Source organism: Pempheris klunzingeri, chromosome 18 (genome assembly GCF_042242105.1).
Source record: "Pempheris klunzingeri isolate RE-2024b chromosome 18, fPemKlu1.hap1, whole genome shotgun sequence".
Lineage (NCBI taxonomy): Eukaryota > Metazoa > Chordata > Actinopteri > Acropomatiformes > Pempheridae > Pempheris > Pempheris klunzingeri.
The window spans coordinates 17,801,454-17,825,432 of NC_092029.1; the positions used below are offsets into that span (position 1 = coordinate 17,801,454).

The 23,979-nt window shown below is 40.5% G+C and overlaps 1 protein-coding gene across 1 annotated transcript in view; it reads left to right on the forward strand.

The window, feature by feature from the left end:
- Window positions 1–23,979, forward strand: part of LOC139217535 (exostosin-1) — a 209,472-nt gene that overhangs the window by 151,675 nt on the left and 33,818 nt on the right. The window contains exons 3-5 of the mRNA XM_070848865.1: window positions 9,158–9,251; window positions 13,315–13,422; window positions 19,375–19,494. Of these exons, the coding sequence (XP_070704966.1) occupies window positions 9,158–9,251; window positions 13,315–13,422; window positions 19,375–19,494 (322 nt within the window). The remainder of the gene's footprint in view (window positions 1–9,157; window positions 9,252–13,314; window positions 13,423–19,374; window positions 19,495–23,979) is intronic.

Here is a 23,979-nt window from a genome sequence, read left to right on the forward strand (position 1 = left end):
AATACTGGACAGGTGGACAAACTAGTGACTGTTGATGCGTCTGCTAGATGTGAGAGTGGGCAGCTGTTACAGTGTAAAGATACTCTGTTACAAGTAAAAGTCATTTTACTGTATTCAAACTGGTTATCATCAATATATACTTTAAGTAAAGTCTCTTACAAATAGCTTGTTCTTAAAAAACTAGTCCCGTTGCCATGCCACGTCAATATGCCATGACTACTGACTATTGTCTCTCCAAATTGCAGTAGAAAATGACTATGCTAATTAGCATGATTAAAATTAATTTAAAAAAGTCACTAGTTACTAATCAGTTGCGTGTAATTGACACACTCAGGGGATAACAGAAATGAAGTGTTTCCAGTGAGAAAAACGTCTGGGAATCTACTACAGTTGTGTCCAAGTCAGCTTCTTAGACACACACACACACACACACACACATATATGTACATACACACATACCCCTCAGCTCCCCGGCCTGACCTAACAAATCACAACCACTTCACGTCTTGTGTCACCGAGGGTGCCTCTCCTTGTGACTCCCATTTTGATTCAAATTTATTAAACCACACACTCTTTCTTCCTCCATTTTTGTTTTCAACTCCGTGTTGCGTCAGTGCATACACCCTGACACACGTAGTGTAGCTGCACAAAACTCAAAGGGGTTGAAGCAGGGAGTCATCAATGAGTTTATATCCTCCTTGTTATTTTAACGTGCTTCATTTCACATCTTTAGGCAGTGGAAATGAAAGAGAAAATCAATTTGAGGTTTTGTTTTGATATTGTTCACAATGGGAAATGTTCCTGAGTTGATTCTGCTGTATGTGGTGGCTCTTCACTGTAATCAAACAACACTTGCCATTTTTCTAAGGGTCTAAAACAACCAATGTGAGCGGCCTGCAGTGGCCATAGTAATTATGACTGGAACACAGGACGAAGTCACGTGACGTGGTGTAAAGTAAGTCCAGGGAGGGAGGAGCTGGAGTGTTTTAGTGAAAATAGACCAGGTACGTATTTCGTAAAGCAGAATGCCAAGCTGCTTCTGGGATGCTTAGGAACACCAGCGCTTCTGGTGGAATTTGAAGTATCAACTAGAGCGGCCGCGATCACACTGGACTTTCACCCAAGATACCGTTGATCATGTTCCAAGTGAAACGGAAAGCCAACGATGACGTGTTAGAACTGACATGTAACGTCACATACATTATGTAACTTTTGACTTTTAACTTCACTTCCTTAACTAACATGCTTCTTCTAACCCAAACCATGATCTTTTTTTCATAAACCAAGTAGTTTTGGTGCCTAAACCTCACCAAGTTGTTACCATTTCACAAAGTTAACTTATGTCCTTAACAGCAGTTGAGTTATTTGCTTGCTTGTGGCTTGTTCACACATATAAGTGTTGTGATACTTACTTCTAATATGGCAGTAGCTTGTCTTGTCTTGTCTTGGTAATAAGATACTCAGAATTTTCTCCTTTGGTTTTCCACTTCTGATTGTTCACAGTTGCATATTAGCTGACTGAGCAAGTAAGATCAATCTACAATCAATCCATCCAAATTCCTGTGTTTTTAGATGATTTAATTTCAAAAGAGAGTCAGACCAGAGTGTTCATATTTGTGGTGCATTTAATGACCTCGTCTGACCAGATTAGGCCTCTCTAGACTTCGTCTTTCACTCCTGACTGCCCGTACATTCTGTTTTAATGCTCCTAAAATCTTTCTCTCCTTTTTTGCAGCACTTTTCAGCGTAGCATTCCACTTGTTCCGTTTATTTACATTCTTTTATAAATTGTGTGAGCAACATTTTAGCCGCGTTGGCTTTTTAATGAACAAAGGCTGTGTTTCTCTTCAAGGGCATCCCTGTGTAAGTGTCTCTCTTTTATAATTAATGGTTCCACACGTGTGAGGCCTCACACACACTGAACAATTACACCAAGAGGGACCACTGTGGATGCCAAAGCCTTCAGTTCTTTTTTTTTTTTTTTTTTTTGCCTGAATATGTGTGTGTCTGTGAGTTGCTTATTTGTAGTAATTACAAGTAATGCCATTTATAGTTTACATAATGCACTGCATTTATAAAGATAAATGTTGGGGGCCTGGAATCCCAAGGCTTTAGTAGTTAGATAAGTGTCCTGCTTACAGTGAGGTTAGGAATAAGGTCAGAGTGTAAACCACTGTTAATACAATACAACGATTTTTTTTCCATACCTTCTTTGTCAGCAAAGAAAATTGTAGGTTTTTAAAAAATATATACGAAATACAACCTGGATGCTTTCAGGCAGACGTATGTATGTGAGTGTGTAATATAGTGTAAAATGAGCAACGTCTAGATCGGGACATTTGATGAGACTATTTGATTAATAAACAGTAAACATCATAATCAGACCAAGCATGGAAATTCCAACCTTTTGACAGATCAGAGGAAGAAAGAGTGCACGCTTTGACTGTTTTTGATACAAGGTCATATTTTAGTCTCAGTAAGTGTTAAAGATGCCCTGTGGGGGTTTTCTTGTAAACAAACAAAGTTTCTGTTTACACTCAGCGTTTCTCTCCAAAACATGTAGTTTCTGTCCTTGACACCAAACAGACATCTCAAATGAGTTTTCTTCCTCATAAAAGCTTTTTTTTTTTTTTTTGTTGAAAGTTTTGAAACCTGCATTGTCTTCATCCATCTTCCTCCTTACATTTTGCTGCATCTCTTGGCACTTCACCTCCATCGGTGGAATATGTGGAGTATGTGAACATATATGAGGCATCTGACTTGGGTTTTTTTCCACCGCTCTCACGTACTTACATATAAACAGACAAAAAGGGAGACAAGAACAGCACAACTGAACGACGGAAACACACATTTAACTTAAGCAAAAAACTGTGAGGAAACATAGATGTTTGCATTATAATGTAGGTTCAAATAGGAACCTCTCCAAAATGACCCCCTTCACACACTATTCTGTGTATAATAGACACTAAGTAGTTCACTCAATAGACAAGGCAAATAGTTTGTATAGCACATTTAAACAAGGCAATACAAAGTGCTTTACATGAGACATTAAAGGAATTAAGAGAAAAAACACAAGGCTATAAAAAAAGAGTAAGAGAGGAAAACTAAAATGGAAGATAAAAACAAGAGAATAAGAATAGAGTAAAAATAAGAGAATAGGAATAGAATAAAAATAACGTCTGGTGGATTTTGGCTTTTTTCAGACAGAAAAATGTTATTTTCAGTGAAAACCAGGCCTCAGGGTCCACTCTGCGAGGCCTCGTATTGATCCATCACCTCTGAAACTATTCAGTGTCCTCTGCTGTGAGAGCCCTTTTACTTTATAGTGAACAACACTATTTCTTTTGTTTTCCAGCTAAAATGTTCTGAGTGATTCTCTGTGGCATGTATTGATTTTTAATTTTCTCTTATTGGGTATCATCCAACTCTGTCTTTCTCTCGTCCGTCTCCCCGTCTCTTTTCGTGCACACACACACACAGAGGAAAATACCACACATTGTTCAACACCCACACATCGTTACCACAGACCAGCTATTTTTGAAAGGACCAGATTCATTCCAGCTAATTATACACAGATTTTTTTGTTCCTGTGCGTGCAAAAGTTGTTTGCTGTTGTTATTCCTGCTGCAATCAGACACTGAGCTCCATAGCTTAAGGTAATCAAGTTCCTACTGTGACGAGCACAGCTCAGCTAATTGTAAGAGAAGAGAAAAGTGGAGGTCAGGTGAGAGCCAGTTTTGCACTAAAACCTATTTAAGTGGAAAAGAATGGAAAACTACACACAACTGTGGGAGAACTGAGTGCTTGCAAAATATTTCTTTTAAAAGCGGCTTTCACCCAGATTCTTTTAATCTTTATTTTTGGTGATCTGATTTTGTGTTTTCTTTAAAATACACAACAAATCCTGGATTTTTGATTTAATTTCATCTTATCTATTAATTTGGAAACACAAAAACACCAAACCCTGTGTGTTAGATTATATAACAAATAGTGCTCATGTACACATATACAACATAATCACACATGCAATCAATTAAATTCAGACATCCAGACAACACATCCTTCTACACAGAGTGTAGTGATGCAATGATGCAATGATTGTGAAAATAGTGCATGTACACCACTTCATACTTGGCTAACATGGTTATACATGGTGTCATGTGACTGTATCATGTGTATATTGAAGATAGCAGCATGCATTGTCACTTTAGTCCACTGAACAGCAGTGGTGTGAGCTGTTTATTTGTGTATTTCACCATTTGTTCACTCTTGGCTCAGCTCCTGCCCTCTTTGGTTCGAATATGTGTGCACACTCCCATTTGTACCCCCCGTCACACCCCCTCCTCTCTCCCCATGTTTCCTGCCTACCTCTTAACTGTCCAACAAAGCCAAATGTGCCAAACACGTGCCAAAAAAACAACAATTTATCTTAGCACTGTTTACAAATGGTTATGAACACAAAAAATGCAGCTTGGCGGAGTTTGGCAGCTCATTGCGGGTATAACGTTCACGTAACGTTCATTTTTAGATCACTACTCTGTTCTGGGTGTCAACAGCCGATGCAGAGCATGGATCTTCTCCTAGAATATCCGGTCCAGAAGAAGAGTGGTAAAATGACTTACTATCACATTACTTTCATCCAAAGCGACTTAGAATAAGTATATTCAGCCATGAAAATATAGCCCTAAAAGTGCAAGAGTTATACAAGTACATACAATTCATCAAGTAGGCCAACTGCCTCAAGAGCTAGATGTTAGAAATAAGAAGGTTTTCGTTTTTGTTTTTTTTTTTCATTTAAAATGCAGCTTGGCGGAGGGTGGCAGCCCAGTACGGGAGTAACGTTCATGTGACATTCATTTTTAGATCACAATTGCAAGTTGTGGTAGTGTGTTATTCAGCTAGCTGATACTATGCTAGCTAATGCTGGCTTCTGGTGTGTTGCTACTAATTATGTTTACTAGCTATTAAAGAAAATCAAACATTAATAGCTATACAAGCCCATGATGATAACTTCTGATGATGATGACACTTCAGTGGCAACGCAGCATCACAGTGGCTGGCTGTGTGGGCCGTTTTGTAACTTTGTCGTGGCGTCCTTGATCACTGACCTTTTCATTTCTAAACTCAGTGTGTGGAGAGTGAGTGGACAGCAAAGTAGCATACTGTAGGGAAAGAGCATCCAGTGCGGAGGGTTCACTGAAACCTCCAGCTGGTCTAACGTGAGCGCCACTCTGGTCTTAGATATTTCTGCAAGTGATCCGCGCCTTCAGTCCATCGCTGTTAGTGGGAGAAGGCTGTTTGGTCACAATATTAGTAAAGTTTTACCTTTTAAATGCATATAGAATGCATTTACACTGCATTTGTTTCAGCCTCTTACCCATATTTGCTGAATGTCTTTAAATGTCATTTAATGCCACTCAGATACTGTGAGTTTCATCTTGAAGTTTATTAAGCTTCATAGATTTATGTAAGGTTTTTTTCTTGCTTGCAAATGGTTGTTAATGAAAACAACGCAAACCATTACAAAAACAAAAAGATAGCAGTGTCCATGAGATCATACAATCCCCTGCTGCCGCTCCCTGCACTATAAAGTAATGGTGTGTGAGGCATTAGTCGCCATGTCACGTCTGGGCCAGTTTTTCCAGGAGATGCAGAGCCTGCACCACCTGAAAGAATCTCTACGAGGTGTAACACCTCACATAGGAAGTCTGCTCTGGGCCGGCATACCAGGAAGCACCAGCACGAGGAGGCTGCTGTGACAGCTGAATCAATCAAAGTACGAGGCCTGGCAAAAACCTGTGGCACCCTGGGCCAGAGAGTCGAGGAAGCTCCTCAGCAGTTGGTTTATTTGAGAGGCAGTCAGCATCTGATCCAAGGGATATTTACCCCAAACATCTGACACACCATCTACAACTTGCTCATACAAAAGTTTTTATCATCTAAGACTTTTCTTACGTTTTAAGGTTGCGACCGGATTAGTAAATCATTAGTTACCGAGAACGTATTAAGGCTTTCATGCTACAAATGTAGTGTTAGATTCATGGTCGCTGGTGGAGCATGCAGAAATTCTATTTCCTCCATGTATTTCAAAATAGTACTTCAAAAATGTCGGTATGGTGCAAATGTGCACTCTTTATTCATGCTTAAGGGCAAGTTAAGTGCATGCATTTGTTAAACTGAGAAACAAATGTTAATATTTAACAATCTTCTATCTGTGATATTTTAGCCAATTTCTTTGTGCAGTTTGGACTCGTAGTTTCTTGTTGTTATTTGGCCCCGTTGGTAATCTCACTGTTGCCATTCCTGCTTGCATCTCAGTATCATTATCGTTTGTGCTTATTTGGCCAGGGACCTCGGGTGCTCGGTATTCCAGAGTCAGGCTACAGGGTGCAGCTCAGGACAAAGCGGCTCTACTTTCATGGTTCTGTCCAAATCCGGCTGAAAAACAAGACTTTTTTCCTCAGAGATAAAAATGACATTACAAAAAAACTAATCGTACAAGAAATTAATCAAGGTCGTAAGACTAGCGTGAAACAGAGAGGCTGCGTGGTGAAGTGAGGTTTAAGTGTAGTCAGACCGTTTCTTTGTTGTTATTCCCGAATAATGGTGTGTGTGTGTGACAGGCTGTCTCTGTCTGTGTGTGCCTCTAGGACGACCTTGTCTTTGGGTGACAAACTGGACACCTGACATCTTATTTTGCTTTCTCTCTTTCCCACAAACACACACACAAACACACAATGGCACACACACACACACACACACACACAGTTGCAGTGACAGTAAGTGATATGCCAGGTATTCTGTCATCAAAGACTTATCATACACACACATTATAGAAGCAGGGTTTCCAGACAGGTGGACACACACACACTCACACGCATGCACGCACACACACGGGCACACACACACACACACACACACACAGGTGACTAGTGGTGAGGTTGTGAGGACAGTTGATCCCCAGACAGATTAGGCTGCAATCTGAAATCTCCTCAGGCCAGCCCTGAGATCATATGTGCACAGACACACACACACACACACACACACACACAAACCTACACACACACACACACACACACACACACACAGAGTGGCACCAGAGCTTTAAAGTCACAGAATCTGAACAGACTTTGACTTTCTAGTTGAAAAACTCCCCAAGTTTGAGGGGAGTGTGGGACAGTCCAACCATCAGGGAGTTTATTCAGGGCTGCTATGGGGAGTGTATGAATATATTTACTTTAACTTGCTAGTTAAGATGAGCTTAGTAGCGTCAATTTAATTAGATCAATGTTGCATTTCCGGCATTTCCATATAAAGCCAAATGCTGTTTTCAGCTATTGTTGGCACTCCAGAGTTATGCAGAGGCCATAGTGGGACACAGAAATGGTGTATTTTGCTATGTTGTGAAGAACTTTTGAGTTAAAAACACACCGAATGCGAGCATCTGTGGGACAAAAAGTTAATGACGTGTTTTTCCACACCAAAAGCACAAGTTTGACATTGCACGGGCCAAGATTCTATTTACAATGGAGATGCAGTGGCACACCCTCTCAGGCAGCTGCACGAGGAATAATAACGGCAGGTTTTGCGGGTCAACTTAATTGAACTTTGGCGTCAGTCGCGATAACCCGCTCAGCACACATCCAACAGGATTCTGGCACCGACAGGAAGTGGACGCTATGACTGTGATAACGTTACTATAGAGAAGCATAAGGTAAAAGTACATTTTGTGCATCTCTGAATCCCTGGAGTTCTATAAATGTACGCTCCAATCCTGTCAGGATTTCAGTAAAACAATCTCAAGCGTGACAGAAAGTAAGCACAAGAAATACAGGGTTAGAAAATGACGAGTAACAGAATTTCGAATGTAGTCCATAGCGTCCTTCTTGGCTGCTTTGTGAGAATATGCGCGGCTTTTGTGTTTGTGCACTTTGAAACCCGGAGCTTTTGTTGACCGTTTTGACTCAAACCTCAGTGAAGTGTAATGGTGAATGGACGGTCCACTTGTGAAGAGCCTCTCTGTTCTTTTCAGCCGCTCAAAGTGCTTTAACCCTACATTCATACGGGAGGAATCGAATTGGATAGAAGGAGACTCTTCACACACAAAGCTATGCTTTTAGTGCAATTTGGTTCAGTGTCTTGCCTCAACAGGAGGACACTAACGCAGGGGCCCGGGGATTGAACCTGCGAACTTCTTGGGATTGGTGAATGACCCGCTTCAGCTCCGAACCACAGCATGCACCCGGCGCACTGTTGAAATCTGTTGTTCCCGTTATAAATCGATGAAGGTGCAAGCTATAGGGAGGGAGTTTTGATACTAAAAATTGATTTTCGGTGGCTTCCTCTAAGCTTTACAGTCATGTTAGCATAACTCAAAATCTGCTAAGCCCCAGCCTGCCCTAAGGGGCTGCTAACATGCACTAAAAGATTTTATCAGTAAAATATTAGTATTGGCCGTCAAACGCTCTCATTGATCCCACTTGATGGATACACCAAGCTGTTTGATTAATAGTTTCCCCAACACGACAGAGCGAAACCTTCACTAAACTAACCCTGTGTGGAGGATTCTCTCTTCACACGCCTTGATCAGATGAAATGTGTTAAGGGCCATTGGTGTTTGATTATATAACAGCTGTGGACTGCTTTTTTCCCCATTTCATTATTTATCTACCTTGTATCCTTTGATGTGCAGAAGCTGCCACTCTGCCTGCTGCAAGAATATGATATATGAAAAAGACCAAGTCCTTGAAAAAAAATCTTTGCCAGCCGTATAGGAGTCAGCTGCTTTTGCTCGTTCTTTGAAATGCGTGTTTGTGGATGCTGAGGAAACATCGATTCAGGATTTCATTGTTTTTCATTTTGGCCTCAGTTTCTTTAAGCTCTCCAGACGTCATTGTCACCTGGAAATGTAATAAAAATGCCTTTATGTTTTGGATTCTAATTCTGGAATCTGATTCCTTCTCTCTTTTTCTCTTTTATTTAGGTTTATAGTATTTTCCCCCCTTACAGTACATTGTGTATTAAAGCCCATCAGATGAGCACGTACGCCAGGAGAAATGTCCCTTTCCTTTTGTGCTTTTTCTCAGTTTCTTCTTCTTTGGTTTGCTGATGCATTCTTCTCATATTCTAATCTGATTTTTTATTCATGTTTGTGCAGATTCGACTACCAAGAGCTGCTCCATAACTCCAGCTTCTGCCTGGTGCCCCGGGGCCGACGTCTTGGATCCTTTCGCTTCCTAGAGGCCCTGCAGGTGTGTGTGTGTGTGTGTGTGTGTGGTGTGCATGCATGTGTGTGTGTGTGTGTAATATGTGTGTTTGTTCTGCTGTGTGTTATGTGATTGCATTGGAGTTGACCGATGGTGGATTTTTGGCCGATATAATGATGATTTGCAACAGGAGAAAGCTTATAGCTGCGGGGTAAAATACGTTTGACTCCGGCCACATTGAGCCGGGCACTCTGCACGCTGCACTCTGCACACAGGGGAACTTGCCAAAATCCGACCAGTGTGCTGCCGTCGACTTCCAGAGATGGACAGCCTGGGAGCAGAGAGGCTGTCTGCTGGAGGATGAAGTTGTTGGACGTTAAAACCATAAAGGACGGACTTTTTCGGGTTAGCAAGCCATAAGTGTTCTGGGTGAAGGTGTCTAATGTTGGAAAACTCATAACACTGTAATTAAAGTCAAAGTGAAATTCCTCACTAGGCCTCTCTATTGAGCCGTTTCCACACGGATTCTAGATATTTAACAGTAAACTGTGCACACATGACATCACATATAGTATATTTTTAGGTGGGCACCTTGAAATTGTCTTCATTCAGTGAGAAAGACCAAGTTAGGAGATGAGAAACGCTGAGGTCTCCCAAACGGAGCCCCAGTTGACTCAATTTCCACCAAAACTGCAAGTGAAATATTCATATTATTGATTTTTGTTCTCATTTTATGAATAATTTACCCAGCTTACTCCTGTCCGTTTTATCTCCTAAATTAATCATCTGAATGCTGCTTGAATGCAGCGTTTCCCCACACCGTCCGGACGTCATTCTGGGGGAGAAATGATTTAACTCTTTATTGTGTTTCTACTTGTGTAATAAACAGTCAAATTTATAGGAGCTAAAGAGTCTTTTATGTGATTTATGTGAGGTTAAACAATATAAACTCCTCCTCTAATCAATGAATTCCCAGAAACAATACCAAGAGCGTGACATTGGCGCTGTAGAAAGGTGAAATAGCTAGTTTGATTCCCCATCACTGTTATTCTCATGATTACTGGTAAAGGCTTATCAGACAGCCTGTGGAGCTCCAGCTGGGACCTACAAGAAATCAAAGAGTTCCTCGGCCTCCTCTTACCAACAGTTGATCTTATTACTATTGACAATCTGTCATCTCCCTGCCAGAGAAAAAGCCTGTTTCTGTAGATACACCACAGAGAAAAGAAAGAGGACGTTTATACACGTCCTCAGTCCACGGATGTGTTCATCTTTCATTAGCACCTTGTTTCTCTCTGTCTCTGTGTTGTTTTGACACTAAATATCCGTCAGTCTTTGGCTGTCTTGTTTTTCCTCGCTTTCCAATTATAAGTTCTGTTGAGGACAGACTGCCCACTTTAGGCTTCTTTTTCAGACCTTTCTGGTAAAATCGCCCATCAAACTGAGTTGATTTGTTAAGCTATGAAAGTGAGTATATGCCTTACGTACATGCCTTTGATTGTAGTGCATTTATTCTACATGACTTCATTTTATTATACTTACTTTCTTTGTTTATCTATCAATCAAGCAGGACATAAACTCCACAAATCTCTCCGTAGCGTCTACATTTCACATCTTGGCACACTAATATTCTCTGTATTTCATCAAAAAGTAATGAAATAGATGCCAAACTTTCTGGTTACATTATTAAAACAAAGAGTTTTTCTTGAAAGATGCACTCAGGGATTGGACGAATGCTTGGCAGGAAAAAATGAACAATACTTTAAAACTAAACTTTCATTTTAAATGCATGTCAATTATTTTAAGGACATTCTCAGCAAATCAGACCTGTTTGGCAGAGGTGAGAAAAGAAGAAGAAAAGAAAAAATACAATAGAAGTTTGATGATTTCGATACCGATCATCAAAATTGAGAGGACAACAGAGGATATGTGAGGAGGATGACAGATAGAAAAGACGAGAAAAGAAAAAAGTCATCTCCCAAAGCCAGACTAGACTTTGTGTAGACAGGTCACTGATCATGTCCTCGGCATTTTGTGAATGTGCTTTAATCTCTCAGCTTCACTTGATTGAGAATCCAGTCATACTTGAACTTTAAATGAAAATACCAGACTCGTTGAATTTTTTTTTTCCAGCTCTTCTCCGACACTGCTTGAGATCAAACCACGCAGTGAAGATCCTAACCCATTTCAGCCCAGGATCACATGGAAGTGTGTAACAGACCAGCTGATTCACTAGACAACACCGTGTCACTGTCACATTTTGAAAAGCACACATTCATGAATAACGACCACAGCAAAGGACAAACAAAGAGACAAAATCCACGTAGAGTGGAGGTCATGCAGGAGGAGGGGGTCGTTTCCCCATGTGACACTAAAAGTCAACACTGGTTGTTTTAAGGAAGCAGTTATTTCGAAACAAACCATGATCTTTTCCTAAATGTAACAAAGTAGATTTGGTGCCTAAACATAACCAAATGGTCTTTTCATAAATCTATATAGCCAAAATATCACCAATACCTGAGATGTTTCCCAGGTTTGTTTTGTTCTGAAAGTATTCTAAGACATACATTTCATATAAAGTATCCTAACTATAAAAATAGCAATGACATCACGAATATTGTTAAAGAGTATTATAACAGAAGTAAGATTAACACAGAAATACAGTAGATTACAATTCTATGAGATAAACACATCAAATGGATTCATGTAAATACAATTCTAAAACAGTTGATCAGCGCCAAAAGACACTAAAAGCCACATCACCTTTATTTCAATTCAAAGAGAAGGGATTTAAAAGCCTGCAAGGAAAAGGGTTCCTGCATCCGTCCTCTTGTCACCTCTGAACCTTACAATTAAACCCTTTTTTTGGTTTGGTTTGATTTCTATCCAGGGATCATGGATATGTGACTTGACAGCGTTGTCTTGTCTGGCACAGATGAAACTGTTTGAGAAAAATGCTGGCTGTGATGATCAGAGTTCAGACTTTGACACACACCATGCAAAGTCTGTTGCCACCACTTAACTTGACATCAACTCAATGCTCCAATGTTGCCTTTTGTAAGCTCCTTTAGGCTCGATCCCTCATCCCCACCACTACGGGATTAAAAAACACAGTTATTCAAACCTGCCTGCTTTCTATTTTACACACTTTTAGCACTGACGTATTAGAATGTGAGTTTTTATAATATTTCTCATAAAATGAACTGTCTTAGATAAGTAACAGGCTGTGGTTAATTTCCCTTACTATTAAATGAATATCTGAAATGTAATTTGAACTGAGAATATACAGTAATGAAAGTACACAACAGATTTATAGATTAGAAATATGTAAAGTGAAAGAAATTATCCAGAAAACAGCATATTTTCCCTTTGAACACAGTTTAATAGTAGCAGCAGAGTGCACAATCAAATCCGATCCATTAACCACAAAAGATGAACAGTTGCAAGAGCTTCGTCATAAAATGAATTTACGGCGACGCCGAGCGCTCCTGTGGGAAATGAAAACAGTTCCTGATGAATTAAGTCACATTAATGAATCTTCTGAATATTGATGCACACAGGGAAAATAAATAAATACACTCTATTTTGTCCTTAATCTTTTTGGCAGCTCCATTTGTGTCGGCAAAACTCTTACTTGGAACACTTTGAAAGTGTCTCATCAGACAGAAATTAAATCCCTCAGTGGAGGGAAAAATAGATCCCTCCCAGTGCTCCGCTTTAAACTTCTGGTTAGACTTTATGTGCTACTGGGATTTTTCTGCCTCTCTCAAGCTGTGAAAAATTGTCGACAGAGAACTTTTTTTTTTCTCTCTTTGAGGCAGAAGAGTTGAAAATGATGTTAAACTACAATAACATCCAATACTTTAAAAGAGTTAAACAATAAAATTTTAAAACAGGATTCTGGCTAAACTCATGTATCCAATAACTGCATCTCACTTGACACTGTATACAAAAGACTTCCTTCACTCACACAACGTTTAGATTCATCTCAATAAATCACCATGTACTGTAAAGATGATTTGCTGCCCACTATCATTTATTTAACTCCAGTTCCCAAGAGGAATTATTTCATGTACTACTGATGCTTTTTCTCTCTTTATCCTACCAGGCGGCTTGTATCCCGGTTATCCTGAGTAACGGTTGGGAGCTTCCCTTCTCAGAGGTCATCGACTGGAGGAAAGCAGCCATCATCGGGGATGAGAGACTGCTGTTACAGGTACGGAAAAACGATGGAGTCATGGAAGGGTACAGGACGGCTTCTGTAGGATTATTGAAAGGATGGATGGGTTTTTAGATAAGACGAGCCTTTACCGACGCTCGGTTGGGAAATTCAGGTGTTGTAGCGGCAAAAGTACAGAAATAAGTACAGATAGATGAATAATTAGAAGTATACAAATTAAGAATAAGAATGGATATATAGATAGAAACTATACAAGAGCAAATACATGCAAAATTCCAAGTGAACTAATAATGCAGTACTGTCTCAATTAAGTCTCAAGTGACATTGTGGTTTGAATAGGAGCATCAAAGTGTAGCAGACCTATATGTGAGAATCATTTTTTCTTCATAACATAGAAATATGATGTAGCACATTATGTAACAAAGTAATGAAACACAATGACATAATATAATGTAATATATTACAGGGACATATATACACACACACATATGTAATTTTATTTATAGCATTGTAAATATATTAGGGATATAAAATGTAATTATACTTTAACATCATTTATAGTATAATCCATCAATAAGCATAGAATCTAAAATATAGCATTGGTATCGTATTCATATAAAACACAATACATATTATCTATTTTATAGCATGCACACAGAAAACTGAACAAGTTAGAGTGAAGAATATATAAGAAATGTTACTGATTATTACATTTCACCACTACAGTAGGTATGTGGACAGTGGTTAGTAAAAGTGACCACAGAGTGACCTGATGAAGAGGGCGAATCTTCATCACACTGTGCAGCATTAAAAGATAAAATGTGCCCTTTCATCAGGGGCTAATTTAGAGTCTGGATGGTGAAATGTCAACACCTTCCCTGATATAATTGCCATCTCTGGCTCCAGATCCTCCTGGGCAGTCTCAAAGATCCAGCTGTTGGCTGATTCAAACAAAGAAGCACAATAAATAGATCGGGAATCGAGAAAGGAGTTTTATTAGCTTGATTTCTCTAAAACATGTGATAATTAAATAATGGTCTGGACTCCTTGCAGATTTTCTGACCACTGATGGATGATGAGCATGTGGGGGGGGTGGATATTTGAGTTGTTTTTGCCCCATAAACTGCAGAAAAGTGGATGGAAAATGTTTAAATGGTAATTATCTCAAGCAGGTAACCTGAATTTCAGCTCAAGGTGCATCATTAGCCTTTAGCGTCTATCATCACATGACTGTAAAATCTATTTTTATAGTTTTATTTTATTCTAACCCAACAGCTGCGATATTCACAGTCACTCACACCTCCGCCAGGAACTATTTTCATCTTAGTCGGATTATTCTACAATTGGATCACCTTCTGTTCCCTGTAATTACGGCAGTGGACGGAGCTTATGAAATTTACATTCTCTAATTACTATCTATATTACTACGTGCCACCTGCGTGACCCATACCACCCCCAGCGCAGCAACACAGAGGTGTAAAAGTGTGTGTTTTTGCGTGTGTGCCGGGGGGTTGGAGACTATGTGTCTCCCTTTAATTAATGTGCCCCTCTTCTTCTCTTTCTCTGTGAATCACTCGACAGCACACACAAGCCATCATTAAAAATAGCCCAAACTTGGCTTTTAGATGAAATAAAGGCATATTTTTTTTATCGTTAAACATTACTGAGACTCACAATGATGCACCAGTGTTGTCACTGTTTTGCCCGTCAGCGAAACAAAACCATCGATCTAAAAGTGTGCTAATTGTTGGTTATGATAATATATGTATGCGGCTACTGTTGTGTTTTGACAGGGTGAAACACTGAGGGTGTTACGTTTATTACAGAGTTAGTTTGATGCAGACATGTGAGGAAATATTCAAGATAAATACAACAAAGATAAAAACAAATAATTCTAAGGCTTTCGGGATAAAACATAGAATTAAAGATAAAATTAAGCACATGCTATCTGCGTTATACACATTTTCAGCCCATTGCGCAGAGAGCAACACACTCGATGACCTGTCACGTTTAAACACACATCATGCAAGGCACATTTCTACCCAGCAATCTGGTGAATATTGTTTGTCGCTGAATTGCGTACCTCCAATCTTTGCCAGATTGTTTCCTCTCCTCCTTAAAGGAAAGTGAGTGAGGGAGGTGACCAGAGTCGGGGCAGTTAAATGGGCCCATTATGCAGTTTGTTTCAGTACAGCAGCCCTGTGGTTTCTCAGATATTTCCCTGTGTAACCTCCTCAGTCCACCGTGCTGTCCCCCATTGTTTTTCCTCACTAACACCAGCTCCCGGCAAAGCGAAGGTACTAAAGGCAAAGCTAAGCTCACAGATTGTTCTGCTCTTCTAAAACAGAGCGTTATTCTAGGACAGAGGCTGAAAACAGCTGCAGCAGCCGAAATGTGTTTTGTGCACATCAAACCATGTAAAGCTGTTCTAGTCGTACCTCCAAATGAACTTGAGAAAGAGCAGAATAAGGGACCTTTAGACATTTACGTGAGCAGCACATGCTGACATTTTAACATGCGATATCTTACATTTGTCACGTAAACAACCCAGAAAACTAATTTGTCTATATGTTGATTTATTGGATGTGAAAAGGTGTATTGCATGTAAGAATTAATAGATTTAATATTGTACAGAGCAAGTTTTTTACTAAGAATTCAATCAGTTTCTGGGAAGGGCGTGTCAGAATGGGCTCTTCCAAGATCAGGACTTGGGGTCCATTGCGCGGTCGACTAAAGACCTTGAAAAAGTCATCAAAAGCATCAAAATACCCAGAAACCATTAAATGATTTGAGCTAAATGTGCAGCATCACTTCAGCATACTGGAGGTACGATCACAGACACGAACATGAAGGCTATCTGGCTGGTAAACAGATTCTGGGTGGTTGCGTCTTCGTCTCTTTGTCACACTCACGCAGAGACTCACTGTTCGACACATCGGAGCTCAAACACCTGCTGAGAGAGTTGAATCTCATTACTTTCAATTACATCACTGAGAACTGCAGTACCTGGCTGTTTAATATGTAGAGTTTCTATCCCCCCTGTGGCGAGGAGACATGATCAACACGCAAACGCCCAGACACGCACAAATAACACACACACACACACACACACAGACAGACACACAGAAACACACACACACACACAGACCCAATGCCCCTGCTGAGAAACATAAACACTATTAGAGTCAATCGCGGGGAAGAGAATTGAGCTGATCTGATTGGTGTTGTTTGTATTCCACCTCAGAGAGCTGAACAATTAAAGCTCACTCGTCAGTCAACAGATCCCAGTGACGGCAACAGCAGCACACACACACACACACACACACACTCTGCTCTCAGGCTCCTTGGTGAATGTGGGGTTTACTAAAAAGTACACAATAAAGAGAAGTCTTTGTCGTGCACTTTTTAGTGGTTACCAAAGGGGTGAAAGCAATCAACAACTCAAATCTGGGCGAAAATCACATATTGTAGTTTAACTGTTCATTGGGCTTTAAGAGTACTTAATTAAAGGTACTTTGGTGCACATCCAGCGGCCCAGCTGTATTCTACATGCCTGCCTTTGTCTCTTCAACATGTGTTTCAAGAGGACTTTGTTTACAAAGGTGGTGACCAGCGTTCTTCTGCAGCAGGAAACTAAGGAGCTCAAACAGTTGTTATAATTATCCAGTCAATTTAAAAATCACAGTGTATAAGCGCATCGGGCTCGTGCCTTGTACTCGAGTAGGGGGGGGGGCGTTCCTAAAGTCTCTCATCTTTTTGTCTGCTGCCTTTACAGAATGAATTTTCCACAAGTTCCTTTGTTGCTGCTTGTATTATTCTGCCAGGCTGTTAAACAAGGATATAAACACCGCAACCAGGATATATCCTGAATGAGAGGTTTGGAATATCAAAGAGTACATGTTGGTATCACACCCTGTTTCTAATAGAAATGGAGGGGTGAAAATAATGAGTCATATCTGCCAGCTGCAAAATATTTTTGGATAGATGGACAGGCTACATGTGTTCTTTGTTAGTTTGAACTTATTTGAAACTTGATTTTTGAAAAACCGACAGCCCGGGGGGAACAGCACCTTTGATATGTGAGAATATAAAATCCAGGTGAAAATTGGTTTACCCTGAGCATTTCTTCTTTTTTCATTTTGGTAGAAAAAAACCCCATCCCAGACAGGCTCCATGTTGCTTGCAGCTGCATCATTAGGCTCCAGGATGCTCTACACCTCGAGAAGAGGCTTCTTGAGAGATGGAGCCAAGCAGCTTTGGACTCTCTGATTAAAACGTTCTCGTGGGTAACTGCCAGCATTTCAGCTCCGGTTCTTCTCGACAGACTGACGTTAGCGCCATTAGTCACTATGTCACTGTTAGACCACAGTGGCTTTTCTGCTGGCCATGTTTGGCAGGTTGGCACCACAGCTTTTGTTTGAAGAGGTTTTTGGGTGTGTGTCCAGAACACCAGAAGAGTCGTGGGCTCCAAAGACACCACCTCTTGAGGGTTGATGAGGCTCTTCGGGGAACACTGGCTACAAGGCTGCTTGCTCTCTTTTCAGCTTCATTGTCAATCCGAGCTAGGGCCCCGTCATCCCCATCAAGGAGGTAGTTTGTTTCTCTCCAAACATCCTGCTCCATCTTCCTGGCATACCAAGATGCTAAGCTCCCTGGTCAGTTTGGCAGGATATTCGTCTCCCTTAATTTCATCCCTCCTCTACCTCTCCCCGAGGGTCTTACTGCTGCAGACCACAAGCCAGCTGCTCCTGTCTTCCATGACGATGTGAGCTGGGACCTCGGCTTGCCTCTGGTGCACCGAGAGCGGGATATTTTGGGCTCCAAGCGGATCAGCACAGTTTGATCAGTTTGTTGGTACACTGCCATTGCAGGGCTCCCCTGAGGTACAGGAACAAGTTTGTCGTCGCTTGATATGTATCTGAAGAAAATAAGTGAATAATTGGTCAAGTTTCTTCCATTCAAGCACTATATGATGAGTGGCAACGCGCTTCAACAGTACAGAGATGAAAAGATGACTTGAATCTTAAGTTTTTTATTTTTTTTTTTAAAGGTTTTCAGTTTTTTTCCTCTGTCATGTGTTTTTATATGAATAATAATTGGATTTTTTTTGCCAAATGAGCCCCTTTGTAGAGCTGAAATAATTAAGTGATGAACAGAAAATGAATTGTTGACAAATTTGATAGTAGATCAACTGTTCGCCATTCATCAACCAATTATTTGCACACAACAGCTTCTGAAATATGAGGATTTGTTCTTTTCCTCCGTTTTATGTCACTGTGGAGTGGATATCTTTGGGTGTCGATCGTTGGCAAGTTTCAAAAGGTCGGCTTTGATTCTGGAGGATTGTGATTGACACTAACTGATGAATTAATAACAAAGCAGCCCTACTCTAAAGTAGGTACCCTCGTTCCCAGGGGGTAGTTCTTTAGTGCACCGCTAATATTACTGTTGTTAGTAATGTTAGCATTAGACTGTTTGTTTGTAAATGTAGAAATATAGTAGTTTAGTACTAGTAGTGGTAGTAGTTGTATACACCAGTTGCATGGTTACGGCCTCCTCTGCTGGGGGGGGGGGGCTCTGGAAGCAAAACTGAAGGATGATGAAGGGTGGGGATCTGGAAGTTGTACTTCAAATTCTAAAGGAAAGTCCACCAATCTTACCCACTGCACTTTTAATAACATCGACCATAGGATCTGAATACAGTGAGATGAACAGCAGGTGGTTTAGTTATCATACTGTCCAGGGGGATAAGCCGGTTGATGGACAGAGTAAGATGTGGGGGTAAAAGAGTCTTGAGGGAAAGAAGAATTTCCTTAAATCTTTACTGCATGTCCACAAAATTACTTATGCTTCCTCCACCTGTCTGCCTGGCTTTTTTCCACGCAGCAGTTCTCAACCCCTCACTCACCATTGTTTAAAATCTAATTTAATCTATCTCACTGTCATTTTTTTTGTCCTCCTTCTTTTCCTCCTCTCCACTTCCTCCAGGTTCCCTCCATTACCCGGTCTGTGGGCCATGACAGGATCTTGGCTCTCCGCCAGCAGACTCAGTTCCTCTGGGATGCCTACTTTTCTTCTGTAGCCAAAATCGTCTTAACTACATTGGAGGTAGGCTTTTAAAAAATGGTCTTAATGGGAGTTTTGGATTTAGTTTTGTCAGGAGAGCTTTGCTCAATCAACTGCTACGTCTTGCTCTGTGCTGCACATTGCCACGGGCTCATATATAAACTTTTAAAAGAAATCTTCCTCCAGCTGTCAGTTATATTCTCTGACCTTTTTTATCCAAAGAAGGTTAGCTGAACGTGCCCCCTCTTTGCTGGCACTGCCCTGCCTCATATTGATACATTTCTACCCAGAGGCTGCTCAGAGCAGTCTTCTAATAATACATTGGAGTGGAGCTGCACTGAAGCTGCACTAAAGTAATTGGGGGTTATTTGTCTTGCTCAAGGGTACATCAAAAGTCAGTTTTGATGGAGTGCATTCTCAGGTCAGTCTTACTTTTTTTACAGAACTACATGGGACATGGGATTAGTGCCAGCTTTGGATTTTTGATTTTCAAAAGCACACACAAAGGGGATAATGCTATGACAACAGTGACATTATCTTATTATGTATTTGTATATTAGCAAGCAGCTGCTTATTGACATATCAAGCACACATACAGCAACATTCTCATTCATGAGGAGTTCCACATTCATTCGCCTTTTACTTCTGTTTTGATCTCCACCTATTGCTACCAGATGCTGAATGGTCTATTATGTTCACCGGCAAGTCCCACTGGTTGCCCGTCATGCTGGGCAAGTGGCACACAGTCGGTTTATCAGAGCTCTTTAGCTGAACAACTGCAACTGCAGACAAGGTTTCTGATGAGATGACACTGAAACATAACCGTAAATTAGCAGGCCATTATATAATAGAATACTCTGTTTAGTTGAGGGGAAACTGTAGAGTGGTCATTTTTTCTGTAGGTTTGTCACCACAAGTGACAAGTTCAGCTTTGAATGATGATATTTTGTTTGCTGGTTACTGGTTGCATGAACATATGAAGAGTTTAAACTTGAGACTTTAAACTATTGAAAAGTCACTGGACAGAAAGAGAGAACAGAAGAGCCATTTTTTTAGACATCTGCTACTTTACAGGGTAAAAGGAAGAACGAAATATTAACACACTTACACCTTGTGCATTTTTCCAAGAATATTCAATTAAATACAGCCAGCAAACCCCTTCATAGCAATATTATGAAGTAGGGAACTGGTGCACGCAGCAATCTGACAATCTCTGACACAGAAAAGCAACATGTATTCCAACACGGCATATGGAAATAAAGTATGTTAATGCCTGCAATCTAAACACAATGTGGGCATGAGCTGCAGTGCGAACTGCCAAATGTGAGGGAGGTGCGTACTGCCTGGCCAGCCTCAGGTTAGAGAGGCTGCACTGTGCGTGTGTGGGCGCATATACCTGTTCTCAAGACTAGAAGGCAAGAGGCTGGCTCATTAAATGACCTTGCTAGCTCAAGTGGAGAAGATGAACTCGTCTTACTGCCGTATAAGAGCCTCCATTCTTCACAACCTTGATTCAGACCTCAGGGACTAGTCGCTCTCTGTGGCATCTTCGAATGCAGACGCAGGAAATAATAACCCTCTTATTACCACCACTATCATCATCAGCAGCATCATATAAACATCAGTATGAACTCTTGCAGAGCTCATTATTGTTAACAACGATCACTTCTACCACACATAATAGAATCTTTATCACCATCACTTTCTAAAATCATTGCAGTAACAATGAGGGCTTGGTCAGATGGGATTAGGATCCCAAACATCTAAGATATAATTACCAACATGGGCCTTCGGTTATTTGCATATAGAATGAGATTAGAATCACTGTATTTTGTGCACAGTTTAATGGTTGACAGGTAGAAATTAATGCAAATGCACATGAGTACGAATTCAGAGTTTGAAGGTAAAATCTGCATTTCTTTTTTTTACCTCACGATTTTGAGTTTAATTGTTGCACGGTACATATTTAGAAGAATTCCACTTAGAGAAGGAAAATCAGCAGCTAGAGAGGTTCGTAATTAAGCTTAATTGAATAGGTTGTGTTTTTTTTTTTTTTTTTACAACTATGCCTAGTGGGGAAAGAATCTTTACCAGCATCACAGCACTACAAATTTAGATTTTGTCATTATGTTGTATTGCTCTTTTTGCCTGGCTCACATTAAACTTGCAATTCATTTGCAATTAACCGAACAATTAAGTTTTCGGATTTAAAACAAGCCTGTGTAACTTTTGATGATGATTGGCGACTGCGGCCACAAGTCGTTCAGCAATTACAGGGTAACGTTAAATGTTTAAATATATAGTGCAAGGAGAGAAGAAGCAAGTTTGTGATTTACTGCTTGTGAGTTCACCTTTTTACTTAGAAGGGAATCGCACATTCTGACTTGAAGACCTTTTTGGCTGGATAGATTTCTAGGTTTGCATTTTTATATAATAAACAGAGACAATAAATCAACATCTAAGAATTAGGAATGAATATTAAAATAATCATGAAGACGTGTGTAGTTTTAGCTCATCATACTGACATACAGCTGCATTTCTTTACTATAATAAAGTACAGATTTGGTTGTGTAGCTTAGTTAGCATGCATGACATGCCCCCGTATTTTTTACTATGTCTGTAGGTGTTCTTATTTATGCTCAGCTTAATAACGTAAACATTTCTCAAATTGCAGCATTTTTCTCTTGAAATCGCAGTGACAACAAGACCTAAGTGACACCACCAAATGCCCAGTGCTAGCAGGGTATGAAATTAGAAGAAGCCCACTGACAGCCATATACAGCTGGCCAGATGTGCTAAAAACTCAGAGCCAGCACGCCACCGGGCTAAATGGGTGAAATGAGGCGTTGTTGATAACTGTTGTGTCCCACATACTGTGAGACTGACAGTTGGTGTCAGGAGGTGTGTGTGTGTGTGTGTGTGTGTGTGTGTCTGCGTGCGTGTGTATGTGCGTGTGTGTGTAGAAGGTGGAGTATGGGTGTGTGTGTTAAGAGCCGGCTTTAAGTGCCAAGCCAATTCTCCACAGATGAGCAAACAGCTCTGGAGTCAGAGAGTAAAAAGAAAACCAGGATGCCTAATAAATGTGTTCCTTCCTTACTTTGTTCTCAGTTCTCTGTTTTAAATGCAAATAGATTTTAAAGCAGAGTTTAAAATGTTAATTTCCCATTTTCAGATTTAGAAAATCTTGCTTACGGTGGATATCAATTGTCTAACTAACTATAAAAGAAGGTGTGTGTGTGTGTGTGTGTGTGTGTGTGTGTGTGTGTGACCTCTCCAAGATGGCAGCCACAAATACCACCTCTTGGCCTCGGTGCCTCAGATGTGTGTGTGTGAGACCTCTCCAGTTTGGCAGCCTATCTTCCTCAGCCGGTAGCTAATAGGATAACACAGCTGCTGCTCCCCTCCCCCCCACAGCACAGTGGTCAGTGTGTGTGCACCTAGAGAAAGTATCAGGCCAACATTAGACTGGAAAGGATCTTTGAGCTCAGAATTTCGCTTGTTGGACTTTCTTTTAACTATAAAGGACTATACTTGGTGGGGTCCAAAAACTGGGAGCACTCACAATGTAGGGCCCCACAGTGTTTTATGGGGCCATTTTGCTTTGCACCACTACATTTTTCTAAGCTATGTTGTTATTGTGTGGGTGTGTGTACGTGCACGGGAGCCTAGTAACACCTGAAAGTGCCATTTCCTACAATATAGAGCCTTCAAGTCTCTTTCAGTATAAAGCTCAGTTTATAACAGCACCACAAAATATTCGTTTTGTCATTGTGTTTTGTTCTAGTTACAGCAGCGAGCGATTAAATGTTGTCTCAAAGTGTACGTAATGCAGATATTTCATAGTTTGCCAAGACTAATTGCAAAGCTACTTTACTCATTTGGGCATATTTCCACTCAAAACCAAGCTTTTGTTGTGTTTGTGACCTGATTCAACATCATGTGCATTTGGGTTTCTAAACCACAATAAACTTGGAAAGTAACCATAAACCCTAAAAGAGTAACTCTAAACCCTAAATGGAATATTAGCCAAATCCACATTGTGTGTGTGTAAAAATAAAATATCAATGTCACATAAAGGTGGGACTCTACATCGCCTGATTTCCTGAAGTCTTTCCAGCAGAAAGACCTGAAGGTAAACTTTTCATGCTCAGTGACTGAAAACCAACCACACAGACATCCAGGGCACAGTAATGTAGATAGTTAGCATATCTTAAGTAGTTTTCCAGCATTTTGTTTGGACCACAGCAGTGTAGCTGTTAGTTCTGACTGGGCCTGAACGCTCCGCTGTGAAGCTAGCACCGATGGGAGAGAGGACTTTTTATGATTTCTCGTAAAATAAAGGCTGGTTAGTTTCTGGAAAACACTTTAAAATGCTCATTTACAATCACGGCGTACTTGTGCATCATGGCCTGCCTCTCGCGGACGTCCTCGTCTAAACCAAACAAAGTGTTTCAGTAGGTTGTAACACTGACAGTCTCCTGTTGTGTGCTGCACGTATGAAAGGGCGACTTCTGATGTCTGGACCTG